The sequence below is a fragment of the Symphalangus syndactylus genome, chromosome 23 (assembly GCF_028878055.3).
Source record: "Symphalangus syndactylus isolate Jambi chromosome 23, NHGRI_mSymSyn1-v2.1_pri, whole genome shotgun sequence".
In the NCBI taxonomy this organism is placed as follows: Eukaryota; Metazoa; Chordata; class Mammalia; order Primates; family Hylobatidae; genus Symphalangus; species Symphalangus syndactylus.
In genome coordinates, this window is record NC_072445.2 from 38,927,549 (window position 1) to 38,941,670 (window position 14,122).

The 14,122-nt window shown below is 42.0% G+C and overlaps 2 protein-coding genes across 3 annotated transcripts in view; both read left to right on the top strand.

The window, feature by feature from the left end:
* Window positions 1–6,268, top strand: part of TAP2 (transporter 2, ATP binding cassette subfamily B member) — a 22,267-nt gene extending 15,999 nt beyond the window's left edge. The window contains exon 12 of one of the 2 annotated variants that reach the window (XM_063632365.1): window positions 6,177–6,268. In XM_063632365.1, coding sequence (XP_063488435.1) covers window positions 6,177–6,188 — 12 coding nt within the window. In that variant the 3' untranslated portion in view covers window positions 6,189–6,268. Of the gene's footprint in view, window positions 1–855; window positions 1,344–6,176 lie in introns of those variants that run through there. The other variant, XM_055263609.2, reaches the window with a different exon arrangement.
* On the top strand, window positions 6,013–13,839 carry LOC129473271 (HLA class II histocompatibility antigen, DO beta chain). Its single transcript, XM_055263610.2, has 6 exons — window positions 6,013–6,268; window positions 7,817–8,086; window positions 8,517–8,798; window positions 9,285–9,395; window positions 9,647–9,678; window positions 9,867–13,839. The coding sequence occupies exons 1-6, from the start codon at window positions 6,178–6,180 to the stop codon at window positions 9,900–9,902; spliced, it is 822 nt and encodes a 273-aa protein (XP_055119585.1). The 5' UTR covers window positions 6,013–6,177; the 3' UTR covers window positions 9,903–13,839.
* Window positions 13,840–14,122: the final 283 nt, after the last annotated feature.

The following is a 14,122-nucleotide window of genomic DNA, read 5'->3' on the forward strand; positions in this document are numbered from 1 at the left end:
AAATAGATATGCTACATCTATATTGAACTTTTAAAATTGAAAATAGAGGCCAGGTGCAGTGGCTCACACCTACAACCCCAACACTTTGGGAGGTCTAAGCAGTCGGATTGCTTGAACTCAGGAGCTCGAGACCAACGTGGGCAACAGCGAAAACCCGTCTCTACAAAAAATACAAAAATTAGCCAGGTGTGGTGGCTCAGGCCTGTGGTTCCAACTACTTGGCTGAGGTGGGAGGATAGCTTGGGCCCAGGAGTTCAAGGCTGCAATGAGCTATGACTGTGCCACTGCACTCCAGCCTGGGCAACAGAGTGAGGCCCTGTCTCTAAAACAAACAAACAAATAAAAATTAAATGGCTCAATGGCATAGAAGAAAATTTTTTAATGCAGCAAGTATAAGATTGATGTTAAACTATGACAATGCACAAAAATAAAAATTGTAGATGAATTTACTTATTATATTGGCACAAAAATCCTAAATAAAACATTGCAAACAGATTCTAGCACAGATTTAAAAACACCCATCCATCAAGATCAAGGTTGGTTTTTTTTTTTTTTTTTGAGACGGAGTCTTGCTCTGTTGCCCAGGCTGGAGTGCAGTGGCGTGATCTCGGCTCACTGCAAGCTCCACCTCCCGGGTTCATGCCATTCTCCTGCCTCAGCCTCCCGAGTAGCTGGGACTACAGGCACCCACCACCACGCCTGGCTAATTTTTTGTATTTTTAGTGGAGACAGGGTTTCACTGTGTTAGCCAGGATGGTCTCGATCTCCTGACCTCGTGATCCACCCGCCTTGGCCTCCCAAAGTGCTGGGATTACAGGCGTGAGCCACCACGCCCGGCCTTTTTTTTTTTTCTAGAAAACCTTTTGGAAGTTCATGATATTTTGAATTTCAATGGATATTTCCTAGGAATAATGAGTTCAAATGAACGAATATGTGGAACAAAGCATCACCAACATTTATTTTTTCAGGATGAGGTGATGGAGAAAACCATCACAGAGAAATTGAGGCAAATAGTACATATAAAACAATACTTTGGGTGAGTCCACCCATCCCAAAGTCATATCAAAGAAGTGGCTGCAGATTGGAGCCCAAAGCCTTTGGTTCCTCAGTTTCCAAATGGATTCTCACTAGGCAGGATCATGAGTTTGCTTTGGACACCCCAAATTCTAACTATTTCTTTTGTTTCTCACATCCTTTCCTTCTTCCCCAGCCCCTTCCCCTCATGTTACACCTCTTGCTAGTTTGAGACGCCAATCGCCACTGAGAAAGAATTAAACCAATATTTTGAGCTGGCAAAATTCTTAGCCTAGTACAATTCCTTCAATTAAACTGTAGCTCAAGAATGTGTTCTCTAAAAATATGATTTGATTTCCTAGCTAGCAACTCAGAATATTTTTCATAACTCCTCCAGGGCAGTGTGGATTATGTTGATGTGTTAGGAGGAAGTAGAAGGAAGAAAATGAATTGAGATGTATGTTTTACTTCCATGTTAAAGTCACCAAAATAGCATTTGAAGGGATATTTGTGTCAGGCAATAGGGAGAATAATAATTTTATGCCACCCTCAAAAAACAACCACACATACACCCAAATTCTCTCACTCCTCAGAGAACGGGGAAGGAAAGAAAAGAGAAGCAAAATATGAGCTTGAGTGAAAAATCACAGAGGAGCCTGTAGCTATTCAGGGAGGGCTGCTGGCTGAAGTCAGGCAGGAAGAAAAAGATCAAAACACCCTGCCCTATTTTTCAGGCTCATTCAAGTTGAAGACAAAAACATAAATACGGGAGAAAGGAAGCAAACCACATCTTTTTCCTCTTGTCTCCCCAGAACTGAACAGTGTCTCTGATAAGCCCAGGCCCTTCTATTGTAGACACTGACACTAAGCACAGAAAATGACTCAAAAACGCTTCTAATGGGGTGAATCTGATGCTTCAGTTTATTTAAGATGTACCAGAGGCCATTGACGAAGGAGATCCATAGCTTGCTAACTGAAGCTTATTGCTTTCTCTTCTCAGTTCCCATCACCAGGCTCTATGCCATTCCTTGCTTGTGATGTGAGATCACTGATTTCCTTTTGTTAGGTGGGATATGATTTCCTGACAGAGATCTGTCCTGACACCAAATAGCTATGATGAAATTCCTTAGTTATTTTGCTTTTTTGTGTATCTTATCATTACCAGAATACTAAAGCTGTAGGAATAAAGTTTCCCTGGGTTCCCAAGAAATACAGTGTGACCGAAAAAGTGCAGCCTAGGGACTTAATAGTTATGTGATCTTTGGTTCATTCCATCCTTACTTCATCTGTAAAAGGGAGATCATGATAGTATCTACTGCAAAGGGTTTTGTGATGATTCTCTCTCTCTCACACACACAGGCACACATTTATATAGTGCTTAGAAAATGAACCCATAATAAGCAATTGACAAATGTTAGTTATTATTATTATGTAGGCAAATCAGATTTTAGAGTTTGTGAGCCTTAGACACATTTACACAGAAGAAAGGGCAGCCCTCCTAACTTTCTGGTCCAGCACCATATCCTCCACTTCCTCCCCATCCCCCCATCCCTTGCCATCTATCAACCCCCTCTTTCCTCTAAATCTAAATACAGGCCCCCATTTGATCCATATTGTCTAGGCCCTTCCTCTCCTCTCCACATGGCCTTTCCTTCAGCTCTGAGGGAAGCTGCAGAAGCCCAGCCATGGTGCTGTCTACAAAGAAGGGGACATACGCCTCTTCCACCTGCTCATTACTGTGTCTGATCATCTCCGTGCCATGTCCTCGTTCACTTAGCCTAAGTTGGGTGTTTGTCTCCATTTCCAAATGCAATAAGACATCTGAGAAAGACTAAGGTAGGTGTGGGCAGGAAGAAGGGAGGAAGTTAGACCCAGTGGCTTGAGCACCCTCTGATGCCTCCTTATCCTCAGCTCCACACGAGCCCTTGCAGTGTGAGCTCCACAGCCATCCACCTGACCAGGGTCAAATGCCTTGTACATGGGGTCTACCAGTAAGCCTGTGGCCAGCCTTCCACTTCATGAATCGTCACATTTACATGAGACATGTGGAGGGAGAGGGGTCAGCCTCCTAGCTCCTGTCCTGTATGTAGCGTTTAAGTCAAGTCAGGCCAGGCTGTGGTAACCAAGCCAGTACCTTCTTTAAAGAACAGTTGTTTCTCATTCATACAGTGTGTTGTACGTGTGAGTGATTCCCTGGGGCAGCTGCTCTTCATGGTGACTCAGCTAATTAGACTGCTTTTCTACTGGGATTGTGCCATCTCAACACAAGGCTGTCTTGGTCGACTTGGCTGGGGAGGAGGAGAAGAGTCATGCACGGGGAGTTAAGTTCTTTGACCAGGAACCTTTTCTTCACTTTCCGTTGGTGAGAACGAGTCGCACAGCTCCAGGAGAGTAGGAAGTCTAGTTTCTCGTTTTCCATGGGCCTAGGAATTAGAGGATGAACACTAGCGATGTCTTCCACGTCTTGCTCTCTTTTTCTTTACCTGTTATAATCTCCCGTGGAGAAGAGATTATTTTTCTGATTGGTCTGATCCAGGCCTCTAACCAAGGGCATTTACTAAGGGTCATAGAGCAGAAAAGGTTGCACAATTGCATTTCACCTCTCTTTTTTGAATCCTGCTTCATTAAAACTTTAAAAACTCACTTAGAGACCACTTCTTGCTCTTCTTAGTTATCAAATATATTTTCTTCCAACTCCTTTTTGACAGATCTTGCCTTGTTCTCAGCTGAGTCCGTTGCAACCTTCTAAATGGAACTCCCTCATTTCCCTTTATCCCCTGCTAATCGTCCTGTCTTTGTTCCTTTATCTGAAGAAGTGTACCCTTCTTCCCCCAAGCCTTATGCTCTCTATCTTAGTCCATTTGTGTTACTGTAACAAGATACGTGAGATAGGGTAATTTATGAAGAACAGAAATTTATTTCTCACAGTTCTGGAAGCTAGACGTTCAAGGTCATGGCCCTGGAAGATTTGATGCCTTGGCCATCAACTTGAAAAAAGTCACTGCAGTGAACTTGTGGTTACCATGATATCCTGGGTTCATTCTTAACATGCACAGTATAGGCAAATAAGGGCCACATTTCATGATGAAAGGTGATGTGAAACGATGGGTAAACATTGCCCTTTAAATAATAATAACATAGATGGTGAATTACAATTTGCACCTTTGGTTTTATTTGCTTAAAGATAGTGTTTTACTGTCTAGGTTTTACTGAAAGAATACTTAACTAAACACTTGAGTCAAATCATTCCAGTGTAACAGTCCTCACAAGGAGGAAGGCAGAAGGGCAAAAGTGCCAAGCTATTGCCTCCAATCCTTCTATTTTTATTGATTGATTGATTGATTAAGACAGGGCCTCGTTCTGTTACCCATGCTGGAGTACAGTGGTGCTTTCATGGCTCACTGCAACTTTGAACTTCTGGGCTCAAGTAGTCTTCCCACCTCAGCCTCCAAAGTAGCTAAGACCACAGGTGCATGCCACCATGTTTATTTCTTTAATTTTTTAAAATTTTATTTGGACACGGGGGTCTCACTATATTTTCCAGGCTGGTGTCTAACTTCTGGCCTCAAGCAATCTTCCTCCTTAGCCTCCCAAAGTGCTGGGATTACGGGCATGAGCCGTCATCCCTGCTCTGTCTAGCCCTTTTTAAAGTCTCTAATCCCATTCAGGAGGCCTCTGCATTCATGACTTAATCACCTCCTAAAGGGCCCACCTTTTGATACTATCACATTGATGATTAAGTTGCAACACATGAATTTTGAGTGACATTCAGACCACAGCATTTTGGAGAAAATGTCCCCTTTCTTCTCTTTTTTATCTTCAGTTTCTCTTTTCTACAGATGCCTTCCACTTCACTTGGAACCTTGTTGAGGTCTTTCCTGTCTTAAAAGTTTCTTTTCCCAAAACACCAGAACTCATTCCTTCTGTCTAACTGTAACTTTGTACTCGTTACCAACCTCTACTCATTTCTACCCCTGACTCCCCAGCCTCTGGTAACTACTAATGTACTCTTTACTTTGATGAGGTCAACTTTTTTAGATTCCACGTATGAGTGAAATCACGTAATATAGTCCTTCTGTTCTTGGCTTGTTTCACTTAACATAGGGCCCTCCAGGTTCACCCATGTTGTTGCAAATGACAGGATTTCATGCTTTTTTATGGCTGAATAGTATTCCATCATGTATATATATCACATACTAATTACCTTGATTTGATCACTGCACAATGTATACGTGTGTTGAAACATGCTGTACCCCATAAATATGTACAATTATTACGTGTCAATTTAAAAAACCCAAGAAAAGTATTTTTTCTTAGTGTTGTTTTTTCTAAAATGTATCCCATTTTTTCCACTTTCAAAATTCTTGAAAGACTGTTTTAATCTGCTGCCTTTGTTTTCTTGTTTCCAATTCACTCTTTTGAAATATGGCTTCTACCTTTAACACTCTGCTGTCCTCTTGAAGCTTATTGGTGCCCTACTAATCATAAAACACAATAATGCTCTCTTATATTGTATCCTGGTGAGCCTTTTTGCAAAATTTTATTCTTTGAGAATTCTCTTTCCATGTTTTTTTTCTTTTCTTTTTTTGTGGTCCTTTTGGCTTATAGGAAATTGTGCTCTCCAAATGTTCTCTATGTCTTCTATTTCTTCTCTGATAATCCCTTTACTAAATCCTCTTGAGGCATATGCTTCAGCATGCTTAATTTACATACTCTTAATTCCTTCCTAATTTACACACTGCCTGTCGGCAATGTCAACACCCCATAGGAAGGGAGACCTATTGGTCAGAACAGGCCAGGGAATAGTTCAAGAATACATAATAAACAGTCTGCCTAGTTCTTCTAGGGCCCCATAATATGTCGAACATATATTTTTACTTCTTCTCGCAGCCCAGTTTTAGTACACCCAAACTACTGTCAGTGATTCTGCAGGCAAACAATGGTTGAGTGGTATGACACAACTTGGTGAAAGTATCCTACCCAGTACCTGATGATGCAAAACTCTTCTATCTTGATTGGTTGTCAATCTGAGGAGTTTCCAATCCTGGGGAAGCCAGAAAAACAGCGATTTATACTCTTAATGGGTACTTTTTGACTGAATTTTATGAACCCATTCTGAAGAGGCTGACAATTTTACTCTCTCATTTTTTTCCTTTCTCCAGAATGGGTTCTAGGTGGGTCCCCTGGGTGGTGGCTCTGCTAGTGAATCTGACCAGACTGGATTCCTCCATGACTCAAGGCACAGACTCTCCAGGTAAGAACAGAGCAATTATTTTTTTCCGGTGTGTATGCAAGAATTGGCATGGGGGAGTGATGCCTTTCCTTGTAAGTCCAGGCCACAGACCAGACTGGAAGTGGCTTTTGGTTTCAAAGAGCAGTGTTCTTCCCTTTGGCAGAAAAGTACGCCTTGCCTCTTTACATGGGATGGACTTCATATACAGAGCCACCTATTCAAGGGGTAGGGAGGCAGGAAGAGGGGAACATTGTGTCTTGTTTAGGATCCTTATTGTGTGTATCAACCTCAGTCAGTGCCTGGGCGTGTTTAAGGCCTTGACTTCGGTTCGAGCCTGCTGGGAAAAACCTGCAGGTGGCTGGGTCACAGAGGCATTCTGTGATTTTTCGATCAGGACACGGAAAGAAACCTCAGTTGGGGTATATGTGGACAAATGAACCTGGAAACAAAGGTTGCTCCTTCTGTCATTTATTAAGCCACTATTATATGGTCAGAATTGTACTAAACAGTTTTGAGAAGTAAGAGAAGTTGAATAGAATACATTGTTCTTGTCCTCCGGCTACCAGGTACAAGTTACTTGTCACTGTTATTTTTCTAGCACAGGTGACAGAATATGCAGCCATGAAACAATGTGAGACCATGAAAGCACATATTAATGAGCAGAAACAGGATGTAATGTGCTAAGAACAGAATCCCCTTTGCATGTTAGTTTCATTAAATACAAAAGAGGAACAAACCTGGCCGGCGGAGATCATCATTCTTAGAGAATAGAAACCGCTCTGAGTTTATAATGTCCATTAAACAATACAACTGAAAAAAAAAATCAGCACAGATTTTAAATGATGATGAAAAATTCAGATCTCCCCTCCTGGTTTACACTACTAGAGGAAATAGAGAAGAATATACATGCTGAGAAATTGCAGGCTGGAACTGCATCTGAAATTAGCTACTGAGTGAGGGATAAGTGGGGTTCACCCAGGAAGGTCATTCTTATGGCTCAGTTCAGAGTTGGAGGAGGCTTCTGAACTTAGAAGGGAAAGTAAATTACAACCCAGCATTAGTAGCAATTATCCTTCAAGTCTTGACTTAGATGCAATTTCCTCAGGAAGTCCTTCCTGACTTACCTACATTATTAACCCCATTTGAATTTCCTTTTTATTGTAGTTGTTGTTCTTAAGTGCATAGAATTGGTTTAATTTTACCCAATGAGTTCACAGCACATTGTAATTATTGGCAGTAGTACAAGACTCTCTCGTCTCTTCCCTTGCCTCCGTTCTCATTCTCTCCCCTCCCTAGAGAATCCATTCTAAATGTGTCTGGTATGTCTCTAAGTATGAGAGTGGCCTTTAGAAATATGTAGCATTATTTCTCTTTATGTATTTTAAAAATTTAATAAATGTCATTGTGTGTTGAATCACATTCTGTTTCTTTTCTCACTTGACCCTGTGCTTTTTGAGCATACTGAGGTCAAAGGCCTCCTCTTAGATCCATGTGGTCTGACGTAATTTACCAGGCATGGGTTTTCCCAGAAGAGGGGTCTGGTTCATGGTATTGGTTTTGGTTTTCCAGAAGATTTTGTGATTCAGGCAAAGGCTGACTGTTACTTCACCAACGGGACAGAAAAGGTGCAGTTTGTGGTCAGATTCATCTTTAACTTGGAGGAGTATGTACGTTTCGACAGTGATGTGGGGATGTTTGTGGCATTGACGGAGCTGGGGCAGCCAGATGCTGAGCAGTGGAACAGCCGGCTGGATCTCTTGGAGAGGAGCAGAGAGGCCGTGGATGGGGTCTGTAGACACAACTACAGGCTGGGCGCACCCTTCACTGTGGGGAGAAAAGGTGAGGTCTGGCGGGGCTCAGGAATGTCTCCCATGTGAACCTGGCCATGGCTCTTCTTTCTTACAGGCAATTTTCTGCTTTAGGATAAATGATTGTCTGTGTAGATGTTCTGGCCCCAGCTGTGATGCATTATCCTCACAAGTCAGCCACTGTGATCTTGGTCTCAGATCCCCAAGGTTCTCAGGGACTTCGAGGGCTAGTGTACTCTCAAAGAGAAGCAGTAATCGTGGGAGTACCTCAGAAAGTCTAAATCCTCCTGGCAGGCATTGACATACCCTGTTACTGATCTTGGGGGCTGAGACTTGCCTATACTTTGTGTTCACTTGGGTGATCTGGGAAAGAGATTAGACGTAGTGATAGTCCCTAAAGAATCTCCTGTCCCAGCTTGGTGGTTTTCTTTCATGGTGTCTCATTTTTCCTCCCTTCCTAGTGCAACCAGAGGTGACAGTGTACTCAGAGAGGACCCCACTCCTGCACCAGCATAATCTGCTGCACTGCTCTGTGACGGGCTTCTATCCAGGGGATATCAAGATCAGGTGGTTCCTGAATGGGCAGGAGGAGAGAGCTGGGGTCATGTCCACTGGCCTTATCGGGAATGGAGACTGGACCTTTCAGACTGTGGTGATGCTAGAAATGACTCCTGAACTTGGACATGTCTACACCTGCCTTGTCGATCACTCCAGCCTGCTGAGCCCTGTTTCTGTGGAGTGGAGTGAGAATTAGTTTCTAGTACTCTCTGGGCCTGACTCAGGACTATACTGACTCAATACAGAGCCTGTGTCACTTCTGCATTTATCTTGGTCACAACATGAATTATTCTTTCCCTTTATCTGGGACAGTCACAGAAAACAGAGTCCTTGGGTTAGGGTGGGAGAAAACATGGCAGATATCTATCCTCATATCTTCCAAGAAATGAGGAGGTCTAATCACCTCATTATGTGCTTCCAACCCTATGAACTGGTGTCCTCTAATTCTTTGGTCTTAGTATTTAGGAGGCATTCTTATGGGCTGTAAGAATCTGTAACCGATGGATGGTAACTCCATGGGTGCCAACTTTGGTTTCAAAGAACCATTTCTAAATTTGTTTATTTTCCTCTAGCTAGCATTGGATTTGGTGTCTAGTCCAGATTCTGGGATTCCAAGAAAGTGCTTTAAATACTGGGATATTTTTACTAATTTTAAGACCTGTTTCCCATAGGAGCTCAGTCTGAATATTCTTGGAGAAAGATGCTGAGTGGCATTGCAGCCTTCCTACTTGGGCTAATCTTCCTCCTGGTGGGAATCGTCATCCAGCTAAGGGCTCAGAAAGGTAATGAGCCTGGGAGGAGTGCCCTGCCGCCTGTCCCAGACCTTCCCCACTCCCACCTTCCCTAACGTCAATGATCTGAGGCAAGGAAAGCTGATTGTACCTCTCAGGGATCACCGGGATAATTTTTTTCTGAAGCTAGAAATGGGATAAGCAGAGGGAGTGCTGACACTGACAGCCATTTGTTCTTCCCTCAGGATAATCATATTGGGTCCTAATTGGGGCAATCCATTCTTTTCTCGATTTCTTTCCAGGATATGTGAGGACCCAGATGTCTGGTAATGAGGTAATATCTCTTTTTCCTTGTCTTTGAGTGGCAGATCATTCTCCCAGTTCTTTGGCCAGAGGGAGATGACATGTGGGTAGGGAGGAGTAAGGTTGGTGCTGTCTGGATGGGACTATCCCCTGAGTCTCTGGAACGGCTGTGGGGGGTGGTGAGGCTGCCTCCTGAGACCTTCATCACTGTTCCTCCAGGTCTCAAGAGCTGTTCTGCTCCCTCCGCCATGCTAAGGTCCTCACTGAAGCTTCTCTCTCTGGAACCTGAAGTAGTGATGAGTAGTCTGGGCCCTGGGTGAGGTAAAGGACATTCATGAGGTCAATGTTCTGGGAATAACTCTCTTCCCTGTTCCTTGGAGGAGCCCAAACTGATTCTGGAGCTCTGTGTTCTGGGATCATGCATCTCCCACCCATCTGCCCTTCTTCCTTCTATGTGTACATCATTAATCCCTATTGCCGAGGACACTGTCCAGAAACTCTCCTAAGACCTTACTCCTTCCAGCCCCAAATCATTTACTTTTCTGTGGTCCAGCCCTACTCCTATAAGTCATGATCTCCAAAGCTTTCTGTCTTCCAACTGCAGTCTCCACAGTCTTCAGAAGACAAATGCTCAGGTGTCACTGTTTCCTTTTCACTGCTTTTAAAGAACTTTTTATTGTCAAATAAAATGGAGATACAAAAAAATGTACAATTTAGTGAATTATTTAAGGAAAACCCCTGTAATCAAGTCAAGGAACAGGACTTTGCCAGCTCCAGCAGAAGTCTCTGTGTATGTCAGGCCAATCAAAGCCTCTCCCTCCCCTCAAAAGTGACCATAGCCTGACTTTATTGTAACCTCTTTCATGTCTTTGTAGTCTATTTCCCCAGGTATGTGTTCCTGGACACCACAGCTTAGTTGTCTTTTACGTCTCTTATACTTCACTGGTTTCTCCCCCGGCAGCCATTTTCCCCCTTATGATTAATCTGTTGAAAACTCGAGCCATTTGACCTGTAGAGTTTCCCACACTCTGGATTTTGCTGGCTGCATACACATGTTGCAGTGTAACACATCCTCTGCCCTCTGTGCTTCCCGCAAATTGGCATCTGGATTCAGAGGCTGGATCAGACTCTGGTTCCATCTTTTCCTTTGGAAAATCTATACGTGGTGTTGTGGCCTTTCACCATGAGATACATAATTTCCAGCTGTTTCTTTTTGTGATGTTAGCAACCATTGATACTAATTACTTAGGTCTGTTAATTTATTGGGGATTGCTAAATGGTGGTATTCTGTCATTTTTTCCTCATTCATATGCTTTATTAATGCTACAAAGAGAAAGTTCCCTTCATTTACTAGTGAAGAGAAACTTCCCTCCACTTACTAGTGGGCTACTCAGTGGTACAGTGGAAAGGCAGGATCAGTGTTTGACTCTCCTTTTATTTACCAATTTTCAAGTTAACAAATTGGTTTCCTACTATTAATAAAACCTACAGATGGACAATCAGGTTTTACTTTTCATTCTTTAAATAATATAGACAGAAGGATTTAAATGTTTGATAGGTTTTACTCTATTGCAATTTTTTGCTTGTTAAAGCTTATATCCTATATTTTTGGTGAGTCAAAACTTTTTCAAGTTGCTAAAAATGAAACTGAGTTCTTTTGACACAAAGTTCTTTTGATAATTTCTTTGTTATCTGGGATGACAAGATGTTTCTGGTTATCTTGTTCATTTCTTGGCCAGACCTAAAGGTAGCCATGTTTCCAGAAATCCCTTGTTTAGTTTAGTGGGAAATGACATTTAAGACTATAATACAGCTTTAGGGTGTTTTGTCCCACTGAACCCGCTGCTGGAGTCACCTCAAAAGTGGCGTCAAGGGAGTTACCACAGGGAAGTGCCTGAAACCATTCTGAGATGGTGTGGGTTAGGATTCAAAGAAAGAAGCACTAAATGCCAAGGTGATCAGTCCAAAGCATTTGTTTGGGGAATTTACCTACAGAGGGCTTCAGGAGTCCTTGCAGACAGCAAGAGAAAAGAGATGTTCTGCCTAGGTAGGTCAGCAGCGAGGGGGTCAGGGTATGGAGTTTATATGAAGGTTTAAGGAACCTGGCTCAGCGCTGGGACAAAGTTTCAGTGTTTAGAGCAACAACCTAGATACCTTTATCAGTGCCTGGGAGTGTTCAAGACCTTGGCGTGGGTTCAAGCCTGCTGGGAAAAACCTGCAGCTGGCTGGGTCACAGAGGCATTCTGTGATTTTTCGGTCAGGACATGGAAAGAAAGCAGGGAGAGGGGCAGTGGGGGAGCCTAAATAGATAGGAGTGGTCATTGTGTCCGGCCTGTTCAATGGAAATAAAACATTTATACATGTATATATTTAAAAAAATCAGTTGTCCAGGCACGGTGGCTCACAGCTGTAATCCCAGCACTTTGGGAGGCCGAGGCGGGTGAATCACGAGGTCAAGAGATTGAGACCATCCTGGGCAACACGGTGAAACCTCGTCTCTACTAAAAATACAAAAATTAGCTGGGTGTGGTGGTGTGCACCTGTAGTCCCAGCTACTTGGGAGGCTGAGGCAGGAGAATCACTTGAACCTGGGAGGCAGAGGTTACAGTGAGCCAAGATTGTGCCACTGCACTCCAGCCTGGTGACAGAACAATACTCCGTCTTAAAAAAAAAAAAAATCGGTCTTTTCTGTATTACTTCTGCATCTCCTTTCTTTTACACCAAGATCTCTGGTTTTCAAGGACACAGGGACAGACACAATTAGAATGTCCATACTTACTTGCTTTTCCTGAGTTAACATAGACAGCAGTTTAAGGATAATAACACTCATACTACAGCCACCAAAATGGCTACTGAAAACGGTTGAAATTCTTTTTACCTACGTTCTCCCTATTACCTGTGTTCTCCCTTTTTACCTATGCTCTCTCCCACTTTCTAGTTGAACTATGTCTATATTAGTTGAACCTGTACCATTGCATTGACTGCTTGCTCCCTTATTAGTCTTAGTTCTGTGAGTAGAGATATGTTTAACGCTCACCATCATTCCTTATGTTGATATCCCTGTCATGTTGTGGTTTTCAAGGTGTGGTCCATGGATCCCTGGGGGGGTCCCTGGGACCCTTCAAGGGGCCTATGAAGTCAAGCTATTTTTCTAATTATACTAAGATGTTATTTGCCTTTTTCACTGTATTATTTACATGGTGGTACAGAAATCTATGGTGGTCACGTGAAACTGTTAGTGCCTGAGCACAAATCAAGGCAGTGAGACCAAGCTGTACAGGTAGTCATGTTCTTCGCTGCCATAAACCTACAGTAAAAAACAAACAAACAACAACAACAAAAAAGCAAAAGCCAGTGACCGTGATGAAGCAATAAAATCATTAGTTTACTAAATTTTAAACCTCAAGCGCACATCTGTTTAATAGTCAGTGTAAGAACATAGGCAGCATTTCTGGTACATACTGATGGAAAGACAGTTGTCCTGTGGAAAAGCCATTGTACAATTGCATGAGTTGTGAGTGAAGTTAAACATGTTTTTTTTTTTAGTGGGTCATCATTTTCCTTGAAAGAATGACTGAAAGGCACCCTGTGATTATTCAGACTTGGATATTTGGTAGAAATTTTCTCAAAAATAAACACTATGACCCTATCCTATAAAAGAAAATAATATTGACAGTGGAAATTTGTATTTCAAGAGAAAATTAAAATTTTGGAAAACCACATGTGCTGCAGCTTCTCACTACTTAAAGATTTTTCTGATGAGATTGGTGATGATATTAACAAGTATGGTTTAAAAATTATTGTTTAATAAAATATATCAACACTTTAAAGATCTGCATAATCCCATGAACCAATAATTTACAAATAATCAATGCATGATATTGCAAAGTCATGCATAGAGGAAAAGATCCATTTAAAGATAGACTAGTGAATTTTAACATAACAGAATATGAAAAGTTAGTTGATAAGGTTTCAGATTCCACACTGCAACTAACCTGCAAGAATCTGCCATTTCTTGAGTTTTGGTCTTATTGAGGAAGAACAGTTACAATAGCTGAAATAGCTATTGAAACTTTCCTCCTTTTCCCAACTGTGTATCAGAGCGAGGCCAAATTTTCTTCTTGTACTGTAGCCAAAACAACATAGAAGAAGAATATACAACCAAGCTAGCTTCATTAAGCCAGACATTAAAGAGATTTTTACAAATGTAAAATAATTCCTTTTTCTTCCACTATTTTTTTGTGCTGGAGAAGACAGCTATTTTCCATGGAAGTATGTTGTTTATGTTAACATGTAATGGGTTTGTTGTTGTTATTTAATAACAAATAAATTAATATAAACGTCACTTTACATAACCCACGTAAACTAAAGCTTCTTGGTGTTCTCAACAATTTTACGAACAAAAAGGGATCCTGATACCAAAAGAATTATAAACTACTGATGTAGTCATCGTGATTGTTTGAAACTATTTCTCC

Bases quoted from the DNA above. Each gene is read 5' to 3' on its own strand.
- LOC129473271 (XM_055263610.2), top strand. From the start codon at position 6,178: ATGGGTTCTAGGTGGGTCCCCTGGGTGGTGGCTCTGCTAGTGAATCTG. The intron at 6,269-7,816 runs GTAAGAACAGAG...TTGGTTTTCCAG, and splicing joins TCAAGGCACAGACTCTCCAG to AAGATTTTGTGATTCAGGCA. The intron at 8,799-9,284 runs GTGAGAATTAGT...TGTTTCCCATAG, and splicing joins CCCTGTTTCTGTGGAGTGGA to GAGCTCAGTCTGAATATTCT.